This window comes from Neovison vison, chromosome 1, assembly GCF_020171115.1.
Source record: "Neovison vison isolate M4711 chromosome 1, ASM_NN_V1, whole genome shotgun sequence".
NCBI lineage: Eukaryota > Metazoa > Chordata > Mammalia > Carnivora > Mustelidae > Neogale > Neogale vison.
Genome location: NC_058091.1, coordinates 83141569 through 83162858, shown reverse-complemented (window position 1 = coordinate 83162858; position 21290 = coordinate 83141569). Strand labels below are relative to the sequence as shown.

Here is a 21290-nt window from a genome sequence, read left to right as displayed (position 1 = left end):
CTTCCCTAATTATATGCCAAAACCAAGATGAAACCCTCTTCTGAACAGAAACTGGGGAATCCCCACCAATGGACAACAGGCCACAGATGGCATTTGATGAAGAGTTGGAATATTTGTAGTTATTCATCACTCATGTTTTACAGTAATGATTCAGTGACAGTCAAAGTTGAAAGTATACAATTCAATATGTTTCCTTCTGAAAGTGCTTTCTTAAAGGATCTGTGCTTTGCTTCGCATTCTAGTCTTCATTCATGTCCCAGATGAACTCCAGGGGAAAATCTTTCATCTCCCTTTGGAAAATCTTGTCAAACCTTTCATTCTGCTCAACAGTCAGGTGATTTTTCCAGTCTCCGATGGTACCTGGGAAGAAAAAGAAGGCAACTGCATCTGTGAAGATTCCGCGGAAGAGGAGGCTTGATACCTTAGTGGTGTTGGGAGAAGCATTGCTGGCACTCTCATTTTTCTCCCCATAAGGCCCCACACTGACTTCTGCACACGGCCATGCCCCGTCACTCTCTCACCTCCTGGCCGGGGGCAAACTCATCCTGGCAGTTATGCTATAATTGAAGATCATTAGCCCTCCTAGTTTTCCTCTTAACCATTTCAGTCTGTCATTTTCAGGTGTGTGAAAGATGGAGGAACACAGAACATTTTCTGTTTTCAAAGAGAAACAGTGGCATGTGCAAGGACAAAGGTAGTTGAGAAGGGCCTTAGCATCGACAACACGGTAGGGTGTGTGGGGCATACAGGAAGGCAAGTCCCCACCTCAGGTGGGCTCCCAGGTACCAGTGGTCAATTTTTGAGTTGAACAGGAAAAGACATAGGAAGAGATTAAATGAAGGAAATCCTATTTTAGAGAAGTCAAAGCAAGTATTTCCTGCTACTTGACATAGAGGCATAGAACCCTTGACCAAATGCAAAATTTGTCTCTAATTCTGTATGATACATTTTCCATGTATTAAAATCATAAAATATCATTTAGAATGATTGTATAAATAAAAAAATATTTCAATATGTTCCAATGTATCAGTTATATAAGGAGCTATTCATTTAAAATTCCAGTCACCACAGGTATGAGATATGGAGACAATGGCGATATTCCTATACCTTTTTATGATGTAAGAATCTGGTTTCCTAGAGGACACATGACAGTCCTGCCCAAGAGCAAAAGTGCAGTGAATGTGTGTTCTTAAGCCATCCCCAGAGGAGCTTGAGGGTAAAGCACAGAGAAGGAAGAGCAGCCAGTGAGGGCCACAGACCTGTCATTACCTCTCCATCAAAAATGAGCCCAGCTGAGCCCACACTAATGAGGGGAAGCAGACTAACACTAAATGAACAACCATTTGTGGAGACATTTTGCTAGGAATCGGTAGATTGTCAGGGGGCCATGGGGAAGACCTTGTGACTGTATGTTACTCATTAGATTCATTCAGAGAACAAATACTAGAATCTCCATGTAGATCATCAGAAGAAATCATAGGAAGTCATCTTTCTAGCCAAATGAACAGGCCCATGAGGGCCCATGATGTTAGGAGAGTCCACCAACAAACTTAGAAGCTACACTCTGCCCCATTGCTACCAGAGTGCAACTTGGCCACTCACTGTTCACCCTCACCTTTGCGAAGGAAATGACCTTTTGCATTTGGCCCAAATACAGTGGCTATTATACTGTCATAATTTGCCAGTGGGTCATCCTTCATGTTCTCAAATATGGCCTGTCTCACAACAGCATCCATATCCTCGTCACTCAATCCTTTTTCCAGAAACTTGCAGATTTTTAACACAGAACCTCTGGGATCCTGAAATAAATCAGAGTATGATAAATTTTGCACATTATAAGAAAGAAGACTTCAGCAAAAGTCACACCTAAGTATCGTTAGGGGAGTGAAAAATGCAGGTACCTATGCTGGCTAGAAAAATGGAGTTGTACTATGAGAAGTGACTTGCTTATTCCTTCTTGATAAATTCATCTTTCACTGTGCACGTTCTAGAACATATTTGGGTTCATTTAGGAACACTCATGTTCATTTTATCTGCGTTAGCTCAGCAAGTATTGGGGGAGCAGATACCTATGTCAGACACTGCCCATGCGAAGGAGCAAGGGCACAGAGGCACAACAGGGAATCGGAGCTGGGAAATCAGTACTCAGACCTATGGGCAGAGAGTAGGTGTGTAACAGAATTCAGAGAAAGTCTCAACAGAGATGTCAAATTTGTCCTGAGAATTCAAGCAAAAAGAGGTGTTTTCTAGATAGTCACACTGAAGGGGTGGAGTCCAGACAAAAGAAAGAATATACACAGTGCTGGGGTTGCATGGAAGGTATGAGATACCAGGTCACAGGACCATCAGAATTTGAGTTTCCCTGGTGTAGCTTCACAGGCACTCGGCTCAGGTGAGAAAGTGGGGAGAAGAGGCTGGAGGCAATGGAGAGGCCATAGTGTGAAGAATGTTACAAGGCCAATCACGGTGGGAGTCTCTCTTTGGTAGGTGTTACAGATTCAACAAGAGAGTCCAGGCATGGTGTCATGAGCTTGGGGCAGGGATAACAGAAACCAGGGACAAATACTCAGCAGGTGGCAGCCCTTAATCTTGCCTGGCTTGCAGCTTTTTCTCCTCTTTCCTGCTTAGAGATCCCTGGTGGTGTTCGGGCAGCAGTGCCCAGTCCCTGTCCTGTAATGATCCTGACTGATCCAAGATCCTCATGCACTCCCATTGCTCTCTACAAGACATTCATCTAGGGTGGTCACAATGCCCCAATTTTGGTATTGAAACAGAAAGATGAAGTCAAATAGAAGTTTAAAAGAGTGATTTTCCTCCCAGTGATGAGATGGTAGCAAAGCAAGGCAAGGAAGTCCTTCTTGTCCCACTTCCCTCTCTTTCTGCCATACATGCTGTCATCTAAGGACATCACTTTGGAGCTACAAGAACCATCCTGCTAATATGAGAGGAGACATCATTGCCACACTAGATATGCTAGGAAAGAAGGACAGAAAATGCCTGGGACATTCACGACATGCTGAGGATGCCACAAACTCTATCAGGCTAGCCTGCCTCTGGGAGTCAGACAATCAGTAATAGAACTTCTCCTGTTTTAATGCGTTCATCGTTGACTACTGGGAGCTGTATTCCTCCTAATCAAACACAGACATTTCATTTAATTTTTCGTATAGTGCTTAACCATACACAGATAAGATTAAAGTTCCCCATGAGATGCATCCCACAATGTTGAATATAACACCTAGAAAGTTACCAGAATCAAAATGCAGAAAATTGATTTCATAATTCATCAAGGGGTGACCAAAAATCTGGCTCATGATAGTCAAACATGTGTATGGCCTCATAGATAAACAGACAATGCCTCACACACAGTCAGTTAAAGAAAGTTCCAGTTAATTAATTGTAAATGACAACCTGGTAATCAAGGTACAGGTTGATAGAAGAAAGAGGTCTCCTGTACACCTAATCTGGGATCTCAAATTCGATATTGTTTTTGGATTTTCTACCCACGAACAATTAATTCATTCGGTCAGGGTGCCTTTCAGCTGCCATGAAGTCTCTGATGTCATGTTTCTCACCTTCTTCATCTCCTCATACATCATGAACTGAATGTTGAAGAGGCTTCTGTGCTCATACCAACCTTTGATGTGGTCAAACCAAAGGCTTCCCATCACTGTGAGAAAAACAGGTACATATTAGGGTAAATATGTTGAATAGATTGAGAAGAAACTACAGTTGTGGGAGGTGCAGGAATCTTATTAACACGGAAGGAAAAGGAAGTCTGTTTGCAGATACCTGATTTCCTCTGGCACCTGCTTATGGGAGAGCTATCCACTTTCCCATGGGAAGCAATTACATGAACTCAAGGAGCAATCAGTCTCTTAAAAATGCATTTCATATAGACAGAAAATCATCTACCCACAGGAAGAGAAAAACTGAACCTGGAGAACAGAGAAAGGAATCCTCTCCTCTTTGCTTCTCTCCCTGTCCCCAAAGATACACAGAGCTATTTCCCTGCCTCATGCAACATGAAGGCTCCCTGATGGGTTACTTGAGCTCTGCACAGAGACTAATGTTAGTTAAGTCTCCTGTTCCAGATCATCATCCCTACATCTGTAGGCATATCTCCTGATCAAGCAGGCACACTGGCACCTCAGAAAAGAATGCAGGGAGCACCTGGCTACCTCCCAGGATAGAGTATACAGCACTTGATGGTGGGGTTGTGAGTTCAAGTCCCACACTGGGCTTAGAGAACACTTAAAAAATTTAAAAAAATTTTAAAAATTTTAAAAAGAGAAAGGACCGTGGAACAGAACATTGTCAAGTAGAGCTCCCCATGCAATATGCTGTGCACAGCCCAATCTTGTGATCTAAACTGAGATGCTTCTCTCTGAGCTAGAAGGGAAAACTGTAAGCTCGTGAATTCCTTTTGCCATGGTTAAATGTAAATTTAAATATTTTCTGGTGATATAACTGTAACTTGACAGTCTCCTGAGAGGGAGCAGGAGTAAGCAAAATTTCTAACAATGCCTGGTCATGGTCATCCAAGACTACACTACCAACTGCTTTGATACATTGATTACTAACTCCTGTTCATTTTTATTTCATCTTCTCCCTGCCAAATTCACTAAGCTTAAAATTTTACCACAGGATGCCAAACATGTTGCTTATGCTATAAATTATAGTTACCTCTTCCTTCGAGAAATTGTTTCATGAATTCCTCAAAGGTACCTGTAAATTGTGATATCACATTCTTTGCAAAGTGAAAATATGAGCACATAACATCTTTAGGGTTTCTGTATACATAAATAATCTGGAAAGAAAAGGAGGTATTTATTATTTCTGAGTTTTTCATTCTCTCATATTTTTACCCTACTACCTTCTGATCGGATGAAGTTTATTTCTTAATTTACACTTTCCTAATCGGATCATGTATATACTCAGCCCTCTTTGTATTTTGGGTTTCCCCTTCTCAGCCATGCCTCTCCCTTTCTGATTGGCCTAGTGACTATCAATTACTCCTCAAGACACACCTCCCATGGTACCTCTTCTCAACTCACCCTGAAAGAGAGCAACAATAGCCTCTTGTCCCTATAGCAACAAACTAATACATGCCACAATGACCCATAGCCATAAAATTGTATATCAATAGGAAAAATGTACTAAGATATTTTCAAATCATCTTAGAAAATTCAGAGTGTGCTTTTTCATCCTTCAGCATATGGCTTATATAGTTCTTATTCATGTATCTTCATAGTGTAAACTATAGGTACTTTTCATGCAGTACTTACTTCAGTATTTTTTGTATTGGAGGAATATAGGATTCATTTAAAAAGTTGTTTGCTTTAAACAATCCAAAGGCACACTTTCATAAAACACCTAAGCAACCCAATAACATTAGAATATAAAATATCATCAATCCTGTCCAACCCACATTTAAGTGGCTTATTCGCTGTGTGTACAGAATATTCAGGGGCCCTGGATGAAACCCAAGGCTTGTTTTTTTTCTTTTCCAATTTATTTATTTTCAGAAAAACATTATTCATTATTTTTTCACCACACCCAGTGCTCCATTCAAGCCATGCCCTCTACAATACCCACCACCTGGTACCCCAACCTCCCACCCCCCCGCCACTTCAAACCCCTCAGACTGTTTTTCAGAGCCCATAGTCTCTCATAGTTCACCTCCCCTTCCAATTTCCCCCAATTGCCTTCTCTTCTCTAACTCCCCATGTCCTCCATGCTATTTGTTATGCTCCACAAATAAGTGAAACCATATGATAATTGACTCTCTCTGCTTGACTTATTTCACTCAGCATAATCTCTTCCAGTTCCGTCCATGTTGCTATAAAAGTTGGGTATTCATCCTTTCTGATGGAGGCATAATACTCCATAGTGTATATGGACCACATCTTCCTTATCCATTCATCCATTGAAGGGCATCTTGGTTCTTTCCATAGTTTGGCGACCGTGGCCACTGCTGCTATAAACATTGGGGTACAGATGGCCCTTCTTTTCACTACATCTGTGTCTTTGGGGTAAATACCCAAGAGTGCAATTGCAGGGTCATAGGGAAGCTCTATTTTTAATTTCTTGAGGAATCTCCACACTGTTCTCCAAAGAGGCTGCACCAACCTGCATTCCCACCAACAGTGTAAGAAGGTTCCCCTTTCTCCACATCCTCTCCAACACATGTTGTTTCCTGTTTTGTTAATTTTGGCCATTCTAACTGGTGTAAGGTGCTATCTCAATGTGGTTTTAATTTGAATCTCCCTGAGGGCTAATGATGATGAGCATTTTTTCATGTGTCTGATAGCCATTTGTATGTCTTGATTGGAGAAGTGTCTGTTCATATCTTCTGCCCATTTTTTGATGTGTTTGCCTGCTTCGTGTGTGTTGAGTTTGAGGAGTTCATTATAGATCCTGGATATCAACCTTTTGTCTGTACTGTCATTTGCAAATATCTTCTCCCATTCCGTGGGTTGCCTCTTTGTTTTTTTGACTGTTTCCTTTGCTGTGCAGAAGCTTTTGATTTTGATGAAGTCCCAAAAGTTTATTTTCGCTTTTGTTTCCTTTGCCTTTGGAGACGTATCTTGAAAGAAGTTGCTGTGGCTGATATCGAAGAGATTACTGCCTATGTTCTCCTCTAGGATTCTGATGGATTCCACAGTTATATTCCAATAAGCTTAGCAACATAAACGAAATGGATGCATTCCTGGAAAAATATAAACTACCAACATTGAGCCAGGAAGAAATCGACAACCTGAATAGACCGATATCTAATAACGAGATTGAATCAGTGATCAAAAACCTCCCAAAAAACAAGAGCCCAGGACCTGACGGATTCCCTGGGGAATTCTACCAAACCTTCAAAGAAGAAATAACACCTATTCTCCTGAAGCTGTTTCAAAAAATTGAAGCAGAAGGAAAACTTCCAGACTCTTTTTATGAAGCCAGCATTACCCTGATCCCCAAACCAGGCAAGGACCCTACCAAAAAGGAGAATTTCAGACCAATATCACTGATGAATATGGATGCTAAGATTCTCAACAAGATCCTAGCAAACAGGATCCAACAGCACATTAAAAAGATTATCCACCATGATCAGGTGGGATTCATCCCTGGGCTACAAGGATGGTTCAACATTCACAAATCAATCAATGTGATACAACAAATTAATATGAGAAGAGAGAAGAACCACATGGTCCTCTCAATTGATGCAGAAAAAGCATTTGACAAAATCCAGCATCCGTTCCTGATTAAAACGCTTCAAAGTATAGGGATAGAGGGAACATTCCTGAACCTCATCAAATCCATCTATGAAAGGGCACCTGGGTGGCTCAGTGGGTTAAGCCGCTGCCTTCGGCTCAGGTCGTGATCTCAGGGTCCTGGGATCGAGTCCCGCATCGGGCTCTCTGCTCAGCAGGGAGCCTGCTTCCTCCTCTCTCTCTCTCTCTCTCTGCCTGCCTCTATGCCTACTTGTGATCTCTCTCTGTCAAATAAATAAATAAATAAATCTTTAAAAAAAAAAATCCATCTATGATAGACCCACAGCAAATATCATCCTCAATGGGAAAAAGCTTGCAGCCTTCCCATTGAGATCAGGAACAAGACAAGGATGCCCACTTTCACCCCTCTTGTTCAACATAGTATTAGAAGTCCTAGCAACAGCAATGAGACAACAGAGAGAAAAAAAAGGTATCCAAATTGGTAATGAAGAAGTCAAACTCTCTCTCTTCGCAGATGACATGATTCTTTATATGGAAAACCCAAAAGACTCTACCCCCAAACTACTAGAACTCATACAACAATTCAGCAACGTGGCAGGATACAAAGTCAATGTGCAGAAATCAGTGGCTTTCTTATACACTAACAATGAAAATACAGAAAGGGAAATTAGAGAATCGATTCCATTTACTATAGCACCAAGAACCATAAGATACCTGGGAATAAACCTAACCAAAGAGGTAAAGGATCTGTACTCAAGGAACTACAGAACACTCATGAAAGAAATGGAAGAAGACACAAATAGATGGAAGACCATTCCATGCTCTTGGATCGGAAGAATAAACATTGTTAAAATGTCTATACTGCCTAGAGCAACCTATACTTTTAATGCCGTTCCGATCAAAATTCCACCGGCATTCTTCAAAGAGCTGGAGCAAATAATCCAAAAATTTGTATGGAATCAGAAGAGACCTCGAATCGCTAAGGAAATGTTGAAAAACAAAAATAAAGCTGGCGGCATCACGTTACCTGATTTCAAGCTTTATTACAAAGCTGTGATCACCAAGACAGCATGGTACTGGCATAAAAACAGACACATAGACCAGTGGAACAGAGTAGAGAGCCCTGATATGGACCCTCAACTCTATGGTCAATTAATCTTCGACAAAACAGGAAAAATTATGCAGTGGAAAAAAGACAGTCTCTTCAATAAATGGTGCTGGGAAAACTGGACAGCTATATGTAGAAGAATGAAACTCGACCATTCTCTTACACCGTACACAAAGATGAAACCCAAGGCTTGTATTTTCACTGTGCAATGGCATGTATATATTGTGTGATTCTTGGGAAGCATCTAGGAAAGCTTTCAGTCACCTACTGCCTCCCTGCACATTGCCTGGAGCCAACCTTAAGCTAGGTGAGGAAGATGATATGAGCACTGAGTGGTCCCATTGTACTGGAAATAGAGGGCTTCTCACATGGGGATTACCTGATATCAACAAAGTGACTGATAATATCAAACAACTGTCAGCAGTGGTTGATACCTCTGTAATGAAAGAAAAGATCCTCCTAAACATGAAGGAAGAAGTTCTTTTCATTCCCTTGCTGTGACTCTTCATGCCTCCTGCTTCTGCCCTGAGAATAGCTTCTCGTCATTAATCTATATGTTTAGAGAAGTAAAATGTGACCTAGACCCAAAGGTACAACTGAGTCACTTATGCCACCTGTCCTGATACTAACACTCTTAGGTAGATAATGACACATTTTTTAATACAGGGAATGTTGGAAGTGGAATAGTTTGAAGATAAAATCAAAATACCATCAGGAGGTACACATACCACCTTTCTTCTTAAGGAGGGAAGGCAATGAGTGGAGGTTTCTAATGTGGGGTCATTGACTGGGAATGGTTTTTTGAGAGCCGTTTACTGGGATCCTTAGAGCAGATTGCTAGTGAGGTTTTTGAAGACAGAAGACAATAGCAAGTAGTTATTTTAGAAAGGGGAGGGGAGAGCAAAACATTTAAAATGTAAATTTGAGAATTGAGGCCATTAAAGTAAAACGAAGATACGACTTTTAAGTGTATTGGTTTTTTCCTAGTACACTGCCAGATTCATGAACACAGGTATAAATATACACATATTGGGTTTCACCAGAATTAGGTGTTGGCAGATGATCATAATAGAATTGACTAGGGCAAGGGAATTGAGACAAAAGTGATTTGAATGTCAAATATGGAGCCATTGGTGGACGTGAGCTGGAAGAGTTTGGATGAGAGAGTGTGGAGAGGGAGTGGAGAGGTGGAGGGGGAGGGGACTGGAGTTCCGAATGTGGTGACTGGTCACTCCAGGGACACCTGAAAGGAGTGGGAGGCAAAGGAAGCAGCTCTCAAAGAACAAGGTGCTTCAAGTCAGGATTCAAGTTAGGGCAATTACTGGTGATGCCTTTGTTCATTCACTCAACTCTACTACCCTCTGGACACTGTTCTGTGTACTGCAAACTCCATCTCTCTCATGTTTACACTCTGGCCAGAAATGGGCAATAAATAAACAGGTACACAGATGGCAAATGGTGTCAAGAATAAAGGCCGGTTTATACCACCTTATAAACTCCGGAGATTGGTGGAGGAAAAAGTAGCTGGTGATGGTGTCAATACTAAGAAATTTGGCAGGACTAGAGGTATGGGAGGCCAGTGCAGAGCCTGAGGAGGCCAACATGAAGGAGGCAATCCTGCACTTGCATGACCCTGAGAATGACTGCCTCTTTCCCATTGACCCCGCTGGGACAATTTGGCTCACCCTTGTCTGGTGCTGACAAAAGACCATTCACTTCAAGTTAGAAATAATCCCATGAGCAAAGGAGTAGAGGGAGAGTGGAAAGTCATGAGTCAAGAGCTGAAATTATCAGTGGATGGAGGTGACTGATCCCAGGAGACGGAGAGACAATTCTTCAGCAGAGATGAATGATTTCCTCTGAGGTTCCCTTGGAATTCAAGGAACAAGGTCAATTTGAAGAGAAAGTAGGAAAAAGCGGTGAAGTGTGAAAAGGAAAGAGGGAGGACATGCAGAGTAAACAGAAGAAATTGCTAGCATTTTATGCATCCTTGCTAATACAGCTGATTCAAAAATGAAAGGATATATTTTATATATGATATTATAACACACTGTATAAAGTAAATTAAATGGACACATATATACTCTTTCATTTTCTAATGGCTGCATTACTTGTATAATCAGAAAACAAAGGGTGCAAGATACAAATCTGATACTATAAGAAAACAGATGGCTCTTGAAAATTGAAGTAAAGGGGTGCCTGATCGACTTAGTTGGTTTAGTGTCTGCCTTCAGCCCAGGTCATGATCCCAGGGTCCTGAGATCAAGTCCTGCATGGGAGTGGAGGTGGCAGAAGGGGCCCTTTACAGCAGGGAGCCTGTTTCTCCCTCAACCTGCCCTGCTTATTCCCTCCCTCCCTCTCAATTAAATAAAGTCTTAAAACAAAAAAGAAAACTAAAGTGTGTAAAATGCTACATTTTCCAACAGCTGGATGAGTGTACGGTGTTGATATCCTGAAATGAAATGAAATAGTGAAAAAGAGTGGTTAGCTCTCAACAGTCAGAGTCCATTTCCTACTTTGACTTTTTTGTTCTTCAGCCCACTGGGAACCAAGTAGTATGGGAGGTGGGTAGAGAAGAGACAAGGGGATGGTCTTTCCTCAAAATCCATTTCTGGAGTTTTATACTCAAAGAAGGGGACTCGATCCATGGTTTCCCGTTTTCCAGTGCCTTTGCGATGTTCCTCAGAATAAATCAGACTTAATTGCTGAAACCAGATGGTTCCTGTAAAAGAAATAATTTTGTTTTCAATGATGATCCAAAATGGAGGTAGATGTATCATGAATTTTTAATCAGTTTGTTACTATAATAAGTACAATGTGATTTCATCTGAATGGAATTGTTAATATATGTAAATGCAGTGTGGGAGAAAGAAAGCAAACGTGGCCTTTCTTTTCCTGTTTTAGGAGATGCTCCACCTGAAACTCCGTGGGCATTTGTCCCACAAATGTATTCCTTGACTCTTCTGTGTTTCTTCTGCTTCACATATGGGACTTTCAAATGATCTTCTATGCCTCCCTCTCTACTTCCTTGCCCAACCCCACTCCTAGAACATGAGCCAAAAGAAGCCAAGGAAAAGGTAATCCATGTAAGGAGGCAGTTCCCAGCTTTGCGGGCTTCCCCATGTTTGCTTCTGTTTCCTGTGATCTCCCCTTCAGGAAACAATGTTCATTATAAATCCCTACAGGAGGCTCCTGGACACCTACATGGAGACGGGAAGGGAAAGACGATGCAGAATGTTGGAGCTTTCGCTTTTAGTGGGTTGTTACCATTCTTATGATGACTATGTCACCTAATTTCACTTAGAGTGGACATTTGTCACAAAATATGTGGGTGCAATTGCCTGATAATTTTCCTTATGGTTCATGTACTTGCTTCATATATGGAACTTTAAGATTGAAAACACACCTCATACAGGTCATGCTTCTGACATATCCAGGCAAGCTTTAAAAATACCACAACAAAAAGTCAAATAATGAATACTGTTATGCTGAAAATAAATAAATTTAACAAAAAAATAAATAAAAATTAAAAAAAAATACAAAACTCACAGGCTCCAGAAAGACTCAAATCAGCTTCTGAAATGAGAAAACCCACTGGCCCCTTGTCCATTCCCATCCCAGGCTTCCTTCCTGAGACCATCCCATCACCCATGCTAAGTAGCAGCACCCAGTGAGCAAGATCACCGTTGGGCACACATTCCCTGCGACAGGTGCAGCTGGTGTGCCCCTTATCTGGTCTACCCAGGACTTTATTATAGGTGTTGTAGTCCTCCAGTGTTGCCCAGGAAAGACCAAGGCCACAAGAGGCCTTTGTGTTACGACAGCTGGAGCTCAAACTGAATGAAAACTCTTTGTTACAAGGTTCTGAAGTCTTTCTGGCATCGTTTCAGCTTTCCCAGATAACAGACCTTGCTTCTGCAGGAGGGATCACAGCTTCAGGGTAGCTGAGAAGTTATCTAGAATGCCACAGTTCTATAGGGACTCAATGAGAGAATGCAAAATCTCTGCACAGATTCAAAAATTCAAATGTGTTCAGCTTCTCCCACTTCACCTTTCTTTTTGTCTTTTAAGATTTTATTTCTTTTTTTTCTTTATTTGAGAGAGGGAGAGTGACAGAGAGGGATAACAATAGGGGAAAAGGGTAAAGAGAGAAGCAGTCTCCACTGAGCAGAGACCCTGATGCAAAACTCAATCCCAGGATCCTGGGATCATGACCTGAACCAAAAGCCGAAGTTAACTGAGGCTCCCAGGTGCCCATGCCACTTTCATTCATAGTGTGTCCTTTTGTCTTTCTTTCCTTCTTCCTTTCTTTCGCTTTCTTCCATTCCTTTCCTTCCTTCCTTCCTTCCTTCCTTCCTTCTTCCCTTCATTCTTTTCTTTTTTTTCCACCTATTTCATTGTCAGGTGTAAGCAAGATGATGATGTACTAAGCTTTTCCCTTCAGTTCTTCATATAGTAACATCACTGATTGTCAGTAGTCCCTCACTGATCTGTTTAATTTTTTATCTCATCTCCTGCTTCCATCCTACCCCTATCCCCACCAGAGACAAGCAGGCTTTCCAGCTTTGGGGCTTAAAATGCATACTTTACTGGAATGTGTTCTTATGAAATAGGTATTATTGTATGTGTTTGTATTTTCTTTTCTTTTTTTTTTCGATTTTTAAAAATTTATTTATTTGACAGACAGAAATTACAAGTAGAGAGAGAGAGAGGGAAGCAGACTCCCTGCTGAGCATAGAGCCCGATATGGGGCTAGATCCCAGGACACTGAGATCACGACCTGAGCCGAAGGCAGAGGCCTAACCCACTGAGCCTCCCAGGAGCCCTGTGTTTGTATTTTCAATCCATGGGCATCATATGTTTCTGTTTACCACTGTGCACTGTAGTTTAACATTTATTTATATGTTACATCTGATCCGTTGTGTCTAACAGATGCTGTTTCAGGGTGTGCATTCCCACACTGTCCTGTCTCCTCTCCCCCAACAGACACCCCCCCCCAAAACAATTTGCAGTGTTCACTCTCACTCCTGCTCCCTAGGCACCTGCATGAGATTTTCTTGGAGCCAAATAGGCAAGACAGGAATTGCCTCCTATGTCTGGACTGCAGTAGTGCAGGGAGTACCAGATGGCTCTCCAGAGAAGCTGCTTCAATCTACTCTCTAAGGGGAATATGTTAATGCATGCAGATTTCTGTGCACTCCCTGTCAGCATTCAGAGTTATCCACCCCTCCAGTGTTCAGTCCAGGAGATGTAAATGAACATATCATTGTTTCTCAGTTTGGGGAAGTTGTTGGTATTGGTAGAAGGTGATTTTTTTTCCCTGCACATTTCCTGCTCGTTCTTTGGCTCTTTTTATACTTAGATTTTTGTACCCTACTTCTTGATTTATAGTCTACTACATTGTAGATAATTTTTAATTGTCAACATTGCAAATATTTCCTCTCTTCCTGTCCCCTATTATATGAACATCACAAAGATAATAAGCTTCTGCACGGTGAAGGAAAAAATCAATAAAACTAAAATGCAATCCTCAGGGGCGCCTGGGTGGCTCAGTGGGTTAAGCCTCTGCCTTCTGCTCAGGTCGTGATCCCAAGGTCCTGGGATAGAGCTCAGCACTGGGCTCTCTGCTCAGCGGGGAGCCTGCTTCCCTCTCTCTCTCTGCCTGCTTCTCTGCCTACTTCTGATCTCTGTCTGTCAAATGAATGAATAAAATCTTTTAAAAAAATTTAAAAACAATCTGAGGGGTTTGAAGTGGCGGGGGGTGGGAGGTTGGGGTACCAGGTGGTGGGTATCATAGAGGGCACGGATTGCATGGAGCACTGGGTGTGGTGAAAAAAATAATGAATACTGTTATGCTGAAAAGAAATAAACTTAATTTAAAAAAAATAAGGGGGCTTAAGTGGGTAGGAGAAGAATCCATGAAACAAGATGGGATAGGGAGGGAGACAAACCATAAGTGACTCTTAATCTCACGAAACAAACTGTGGGTTGCTGGGGGGAGGGGGGTTGGGAGAAGGGGGGGTAGGGTTATGGACATTGGGGAGGGTATGTGCTTTTGGGTAAATTGGAAGGGGAGATGAACCATGAGAGACTATGGACTCTGAAAAACAATCTGAGGGGTTTGAAGTGGTGGGGGGGTGGGAGGTTGGGGTACCAGGTGGTGGGTATTATAGAGGGCACAGCTTGCATGGAGCACTGGGTGTGGTGAAAAAATAATGAATACTGTTTTTCTGAAAATAAATAAATTGGAAAAAAATAAAATAAAAAAATTTTTAAAAAGGCAATCTTCAGAATGTGAGAAGATAACGTGCAAATGACATATCTCATAAAGGGTTAGTATCTGAAGTCTCTAAAGAACTTTTCTAACTCAACACTCAAAAAACAAATAAATCAGTTAAGAAATGGGCAAAAGAAATGAAAAGACTTTTTTTTCCAAAGAAGACATACAGATGCCTGACAGACACATGAAAGATGCTCAATATCACTCACCATCAGGGATACTAACCAAAAGTACAACGAGATAAAACAACACACCTGTCAGATGGCTGAAATTACAGCCCAGAACACAACACATATTGGTGAGAATGAGAGAAAGGAGAACCCTCTTGCACTGTTGGTGGGAATGTAAACTGGTGCAGCCAGTTGGAGAACAGTATGGAGCTTCCTCAAAAAATTAAAAATAGAACGACCCTCTAGCTCTGCAATTGCACTATCAGGTATTTACCCAAACATACAAAAATCCTGAAATAAAGGGATAAATGCATGCACCATGTTTGCAGCAGCATTATCAACAAGAGCCAAATGATGGAAAGAGCCTAAACATCCATTGACTGATAATCAGATAAAGAAGAGGAACGATGGAATATTACTCAACCATCAAAAAGGATGTAATCTTGCTATTGCTATGACGTGGAAGGAGCTAGAGTATATTATGCTAAATAAAAAACATAAGAGAAGGACAAGATGATTTCACTCATATTGTGGAATTTTAGAAACAAAACAGATTAACATGGTAAGGAGAAGAGAGAGAGGGAAACCATACAACAGTCTTGTACTAGAGAAAACAACTACAGGGAACAGAGTTGAATGACAAGAATGATGAGATGGAGGAGGTCCATAATAAACTGAGACACCAACAGGGAAATGACCCTTTATAGAAGGAGGTCATAGCCATTGAGACCAAGCTTGAACAGAAATGCAGTGACCACCACAATCTGCTACAGGCCTGCCAGATGTAAGACATCACGTGAGCACTGTTTAAGGACACTATGGATGGATGGCATTAGTCAGGGAGAGTGTAGCTCCCAGAGGGAGGATTTAGTGAGTAGTTCCAGTGAACCTCCAGTAACTCTGTGTGAGAAGCCCTCATTGAGCTTGACTATAGTGACCTGTGTAAAGATCCGAGGATGCCCAGGCTGAGGAGATCAAACAGGAGGTGAGTACACTGCAGCAGAAGCTGAATGAGCAGCGAGTGTACTCCAGCATATAGCTGGCCCTAACATGAAAGCTGTGGAAAATCTAGGAAGTATCTGATATAAGTTTCAGGAGACCTCAGATGAGATTGGGGGAGCCCAAATGCAAGCCAGGAAAGTCAAGCAGGCATTTGAACAAATCAAGAAGGAGCACCTTGACTGCTTCAATGTTTTCTTTGAATGTGTGGCCACCAAAATTAATGAGATTTACAAGCCTTATCTGACAACAGAGTACTCAGACATTTCTGAGCCCTGAGAACCCTGAGGAGTCCTACTGGGATGGCACCAACTACAACTCTGTGGCTCCTGGCAAACGTTTCTGGTCTATGTACAATTTGTCGGTGCTTGAGAGAACAGTGGCTGCTCCAGCCTTGTTCCTGGCCATCCACAATAACAAGCCAGTCCCCTTCATTATCCTGAATGAGATTGATGCTGCCCTGGATGACACCAACATTGGCGAGATGGTCAATTACATCAAGGAATAATCAACTTGCCACATCCAGGCCATTGTCTTCTCTTACAAACAGGAGTTCGACACCAAGGCTGAGAGCCTCTTTGCAGTCTACCTTGAGCAAAGAAACTGAGCAGCAAAATCCTGACCTTCCACCTCACCAAGTACCCAGATGCTCTCCCCAACCCCAGTGAATGGTAACAATAATTCTGCCCTGTCTCTATCCCTATGCTACACCTCTCCCAATCTCTGGATATTTAGCCCCAACCTTCCCCTACCTCTTGTCCCTAACTGGTATAATTATGGGATTCAGGCACAGCTGTCAATTACCAAGTAGAACAGAGGTGATCCTAGGTTTGGAGCAAAAATTCTCAGCTACAGGAGCACCCAGGCCTTTGGAGGAAGGTGCTAAACTGAACTGAGCTGAACGGGGCCATCTGTCCATTAACCCTATTCCCTCTTCCAGACTTTCCCCCATCATCACCCATAATCATGGGTCCCTTGGGCCCCTTGCATCTTCCTTGCATTTGTGTATGTATATGTGTATATATGTGTCTACATCTGTATATATGAATGTGTTTGCCAAATAATAAAGATATTGGAGAATAATCCTTAGGAAAAAAAAAGGTTGATATCCAGGATCTATAAAGAACTCCTCAAACTCAACACACAAAAAACAGACAATTATATCAAAAAATAGACAGAAGATATGAACAGACACTTCTCCAATCAAGACATACAAATGGCTATCAGACACATGAAAAAATGTTCATCATCACTAGCCATCAGGGAGATTCAAATTAAAACCTCATTGAGATACCACCTTACACCAGTTAGAATGGCCAAAATTAGCAAGATAGGAAACAACATGTGTTGGAGAGGATGTGGAGAAAGGGGAACCCTCTTACACTGTTGGTGGGAATACAAGTTAGTGCAGCCACTTTGGAAAACAGTGTGGAGATTCCTCAAGAAATTAAAAATAGAGCTTCCCTATGACCCTGCAATTGCACTACTGGGTATTTACCCCAAAGATACAGATGTAGTGAAAAGAAGGGCCATCTGTACCCCAATGTTTATAGCAGCAATGGCCACGGTCGCCAAACTATGGAAAGAACCAAGATGCCCTTCAACGGACAAATAGATAAGGAAGATGTAGTCCATATACACTATGGAGTATTATGCCTCCATCAGAAAGGATGAATACCCAACTTTTGTAGCAACATGGAAGGGACTGGAAGAGATTATGCTGAGTGAAATAAGTAAGCAGAGAGAGTCAATTATCATATGGTTTCACTTATTTGTGGAGCATAACAAATAGCATGGAGGACAAGGGGAGATAGAGAGGAGAAGGGAGTTGAGAGAAATTGGAAGGGGAGGTAAACCATGAGAGACTATGGACTCTGAAAAACAACCTGAGGGTTTTGAAGGGGCAGGGGGTGGGAGGTTGGGGGATCCAGGTGGTGGGTATTGGAGAGGGCACGGATTGCATGGAGCACTGGGTGTGATGCAAAAATAATGAATACTGTTACACTGAAAAAATAAAAAATTTTAAAAAGAAAAGAAAAGCCTAGGCAGAATCTGATCTCAAGAGAGCTCTGTATGACAGCACCCCAGGGCTGGGCAGAGGTGTTTAGGAACTCACTGGAATCAGTCAGGTGAAATTGCCCTCATTCACTCATTGATGTTTTCATTCATTTGTTACCCATCAGGCATATCCTGAGCATTCTTTATTTGTCAGACTCTTTTCTCGAAATACAGAGCTGAATCAGATATGATCTCTACCCTCCTACTGAGGAGATGCAGTGGGTTCCTGATTTCTCATGGTCAGGGAATCATATTTGTACATACTTTGAATGACAGAAGAGGATGATCACCTCCAGGCTTCCTGAGCTGACTTGCTGAATTGGTAGGGTTTGGCTCTAAGGACAGACAACTGTGGGTTCTAGCCTCTTTTTTAATCACTTACCTGTTTGTTGTTGGGCATGTCTTTTGAGATTTCCATGCCTCAGTTTCCACATCTGTAAAAATGGAGCTAACAATATGACCTACCCCATAGGAGTTAATGATGTCAAGCTCCTTGCTAGGGGCCTTATCTGTGCTTGGTGCCCAGTATGTGCTGACCCATCAGAAGACAAGCCTTCTCATACCTAGACCACTGAGGGCTCTGATCCCAGTTGTTGGGGGAAGAAGGAGCCTTCAAATCTGGGACATGCTAAATGCCTTGGTTATTGAGAAAGTTCCAGGGCCCCACTGGAATTTACCTGGTATGTGAAGGGCCTAAGGAAGCCTCTAGCTTCAATCATGTATGGTATCCAGGTGCCTGGGCTCCAACCTAGGTTGTAAGGAAGTAGAGGAGAGGTAGACTGGGCCACATCCTGGGCGAATGTGTGTGAAGGTCCCTCTGGGAACTAGGTGTGTCAGCTGCAGGGACCGTGCAGAGGAAGCACAGCCTGCTGCTATGAGGTCAATATTTGCTTGTTCATGTACAGTGTCAGACCGTGACCTTGTCCTGATTGTCTACTGCATTGTGTTTTGTAAATGTTCAACCAGATCTAATTACTCAAGTGTCCCATGAATCCATTCTCTAAGACTAGATTTATAAAAGATCTCGCCCCTTTCGACTACCATTGGCCATCTCTCTCAAATTGCTGTTATGTATGCTAGACTCTTTTAAGACTTTGATATATATGAGTTCATTGAAACTACTATGGTGTATTTAATACAAATGGTATCTTGAGTTGTTCTGCAATTTGCTTTTTTCACTTAACCTTGTTTTTGAGATCTATGCATGTTGTTTTGCTAAATGTGGCTTCAACTAATCCTTTGCAACTGCCTAATAGAGTGTGATCATATGGCTCTATCAGACCTTCCCCATTTCTTTTGTGATAACTAGTTAAGGCAGTTTTCCACTTTTGCTGTTACAAAACACGACACAGGAACATTGTGTGTGTGTGTGTGTGTGTGTGTGCATGTATGTGTGTTTACCAAGGATTGTTTCCTTGACGTTCAATGCAGAGTCATAGGCTATTTATATTTTTGTTTTAAATAGATACTTCTAAATTGCCCTCCTGTATTATTACTCAATATTTTTTTGAGGTTAACTTAAGTGTAACATTGTTATCTCCTTTAGTTTCATCCTAAATAGTGACATCTGTAAAACTATGGATTTGATGTGCTAATTATATACTTTTCTAATACATATTAAAAGACATAACTCAAAAAATTTTTCTGTACAGCAAAGAAAACTATCCACAAAAAGAAAAATCAGCCTAAGAAGAGAGAAAAATATTTGCAAATCATTTTAGATAAAGGTTTAACATCAAAATATATCAAGAACTCATAGGACACAACAGTGAATATAGCAGAAACAAAACATGAGCAAAGGCTGTGAATAAACGTGTATGTATATATACATGCACAAAGATGAACATATGCCTTATACATATGTCTATATGTTTCAGTCTGATCTGAGTGCTATAGCAAAAGTAGACCCAAATAGGTGGGGATTATTACACATTATGGTATTAGTATAAGTTAATTTTCCTCCTTCTCATGCACTTGGTTATTAGATACAATCTCAACTCTCTGTCCAAAGTAGCTGCCTAAATGGTAAATATTTCTGCATCCTTTCCAAGCCCATTTTAGCACCTTAGTGTTTGATAGGGTGTCTTCAACATAGTTACTTCAGTATTCTCTCCGTTTCCTTGTCCACATCAAAAATAACTTCTAGGGAAACCTGGGTGGCTTAGTTGGTTTAACATCTGCCTCAGGTCAGGTCATGATCCCAGGGTCCTGTTTCTTCCTCTGCCTGCCACTCACCCTGCTTATGTGCTGTCTTGCTGTCTCTGTCTCTCTGACAAATAAATACATAAATAAATAAATCTAAAAAAAACCCCTCCTAGATACATTGTAAAATACCTGCTTCATAAGATATTAAATTCAGTTGACACTATAATATTCAATTGATTATGTGTATATGTCCATATAGAATACTACAAAAAATCAGAGTTCCCACATATAAAAGTATCATGTTATTTCTTAGATTAACTATTAGAATAGAGAACTCACCAGATTTGGGATATGTGACTATGAAGACATCATTTTCTCTGATTTCAAAATTATCTAAATTTTCTATAAAGCCAATATCAAGTGATGAACGATTAAAATAATATCCTTTAAATTTGAATAAGAATTTCTCCATGTCTTCCATACTTCAATCACCTGCAAAAGAGAGACAATACGATTGGAAAGAAATTAGTAAAATTTTGTTTTCTTCCCTTCTGTCTCTCAGTTGTTGACCATATGCTGAGAAAAGAAACTGATATCTTGTTTTCTTCACAGTCACTGAAAACTGGCTGGCTCTGAAAGTTACTGTCCTGGGTTCTGAGTGTGAGTTTGATCCAATGCCAGGAGACAGATGTTCATGGGCTAGAGGTTAGTTTTATGGGTATGTGCTCCATTTTTATAGCTACAGGGAAAATGGTTTAAAAATAATTTTTGTAGTTGCAAAAATGATACTTTAATCGAAAGCATACATATATATGTATATATACAAACACACATACAAATGAACATACAAGTTGGACTTGAACAGGCTTTTGACACACTCATCTCTCAGCACCCCTTCATCACCTGGGATTTACCCCCACCCCCGTAACTGAAGTACAACGTGTTAGCTTCCAGCAGGTTTCTGGAAGCTTTTCTTTATATATTTTCTGAGTGGGATTTATGTATTTATGTTCTCTTTGGTAACTTTAAATTTTGTTTTCTTTCTTAACGTGCCACTTTTTAAGAATGACTGGGGTAGTGCAAGCATGAGTTAACAGTCATGACTGTCTTCCAGTTTGCATTTGAGCAATTCAGTTGTCCACTATGACAAAATGAACAACGGCACAAAGTAAAACTCTGAGAGAAAACACGCAAATAATGGTTGACACACAGAAAGTGCAAAACTGGTCTCATGAATCATCTTTTATGTGTACTTTTTGCCATTCACTATTACCCCTCACTAACCATATGGAGGATAATCTTTA

At 41.2% G+C, this 21290-nt stretch overlaps 1 protein-coding gene across 1 annotated transcript; it reads right to left on the bottom strand.

The window, feature by feature from the left end:
* Positions 1 to 238: 238 nt before the first annotated feature.
* Positions 239 to 20467, bottom strand: LOC122899372 (amine sulfotransferase-like). Its single transcript, XM_044237002.1, has 6 exons — positions 20326 to 20467; positions 10851 to 11056; positions 4687 to 4810; positions 3576 to 3670; positions 1616 to 1799; positions 239 to 360 (listed from the first exon to the last, which is right to left on the bottom strand). The coding sequence occupies exons 1-6, from the start codon at positions 20465 to 20467 to the stop codon at positions 239 to 241; spliced, it is 873 nt and encodes a 290-aa protein (XP_044092937.1).
* Between the last annotated feature and the right edge of the window lie 823 nt (positions 20468 to 21290).

Excerpts from the sequence above, each read along its gene's own strand:
- LOC122899372 (XM_044237002.1), bottom strand. The coding sequence starts at position 20,467 with ATGGAAGACATGGAGAAATTCTTATTCAAATTTAAAGGATATTATTTT. Across the intron at positions 11,057-20,325 it reads AGTCACATATCCCAAATCTG|GAACCATCTGGTTTCAGCAA; the intron begins GTGAGTTCTCTA and ends TTTCTTTTACAG. Across the intron at positions 4,811-10,850 it reads TGAAGAACAAAAAAGTCAAA|ATTATTTATGTATACAGAAA; the intron begins GTAGGAAATGGA and ends TTTTCTTTCCAG.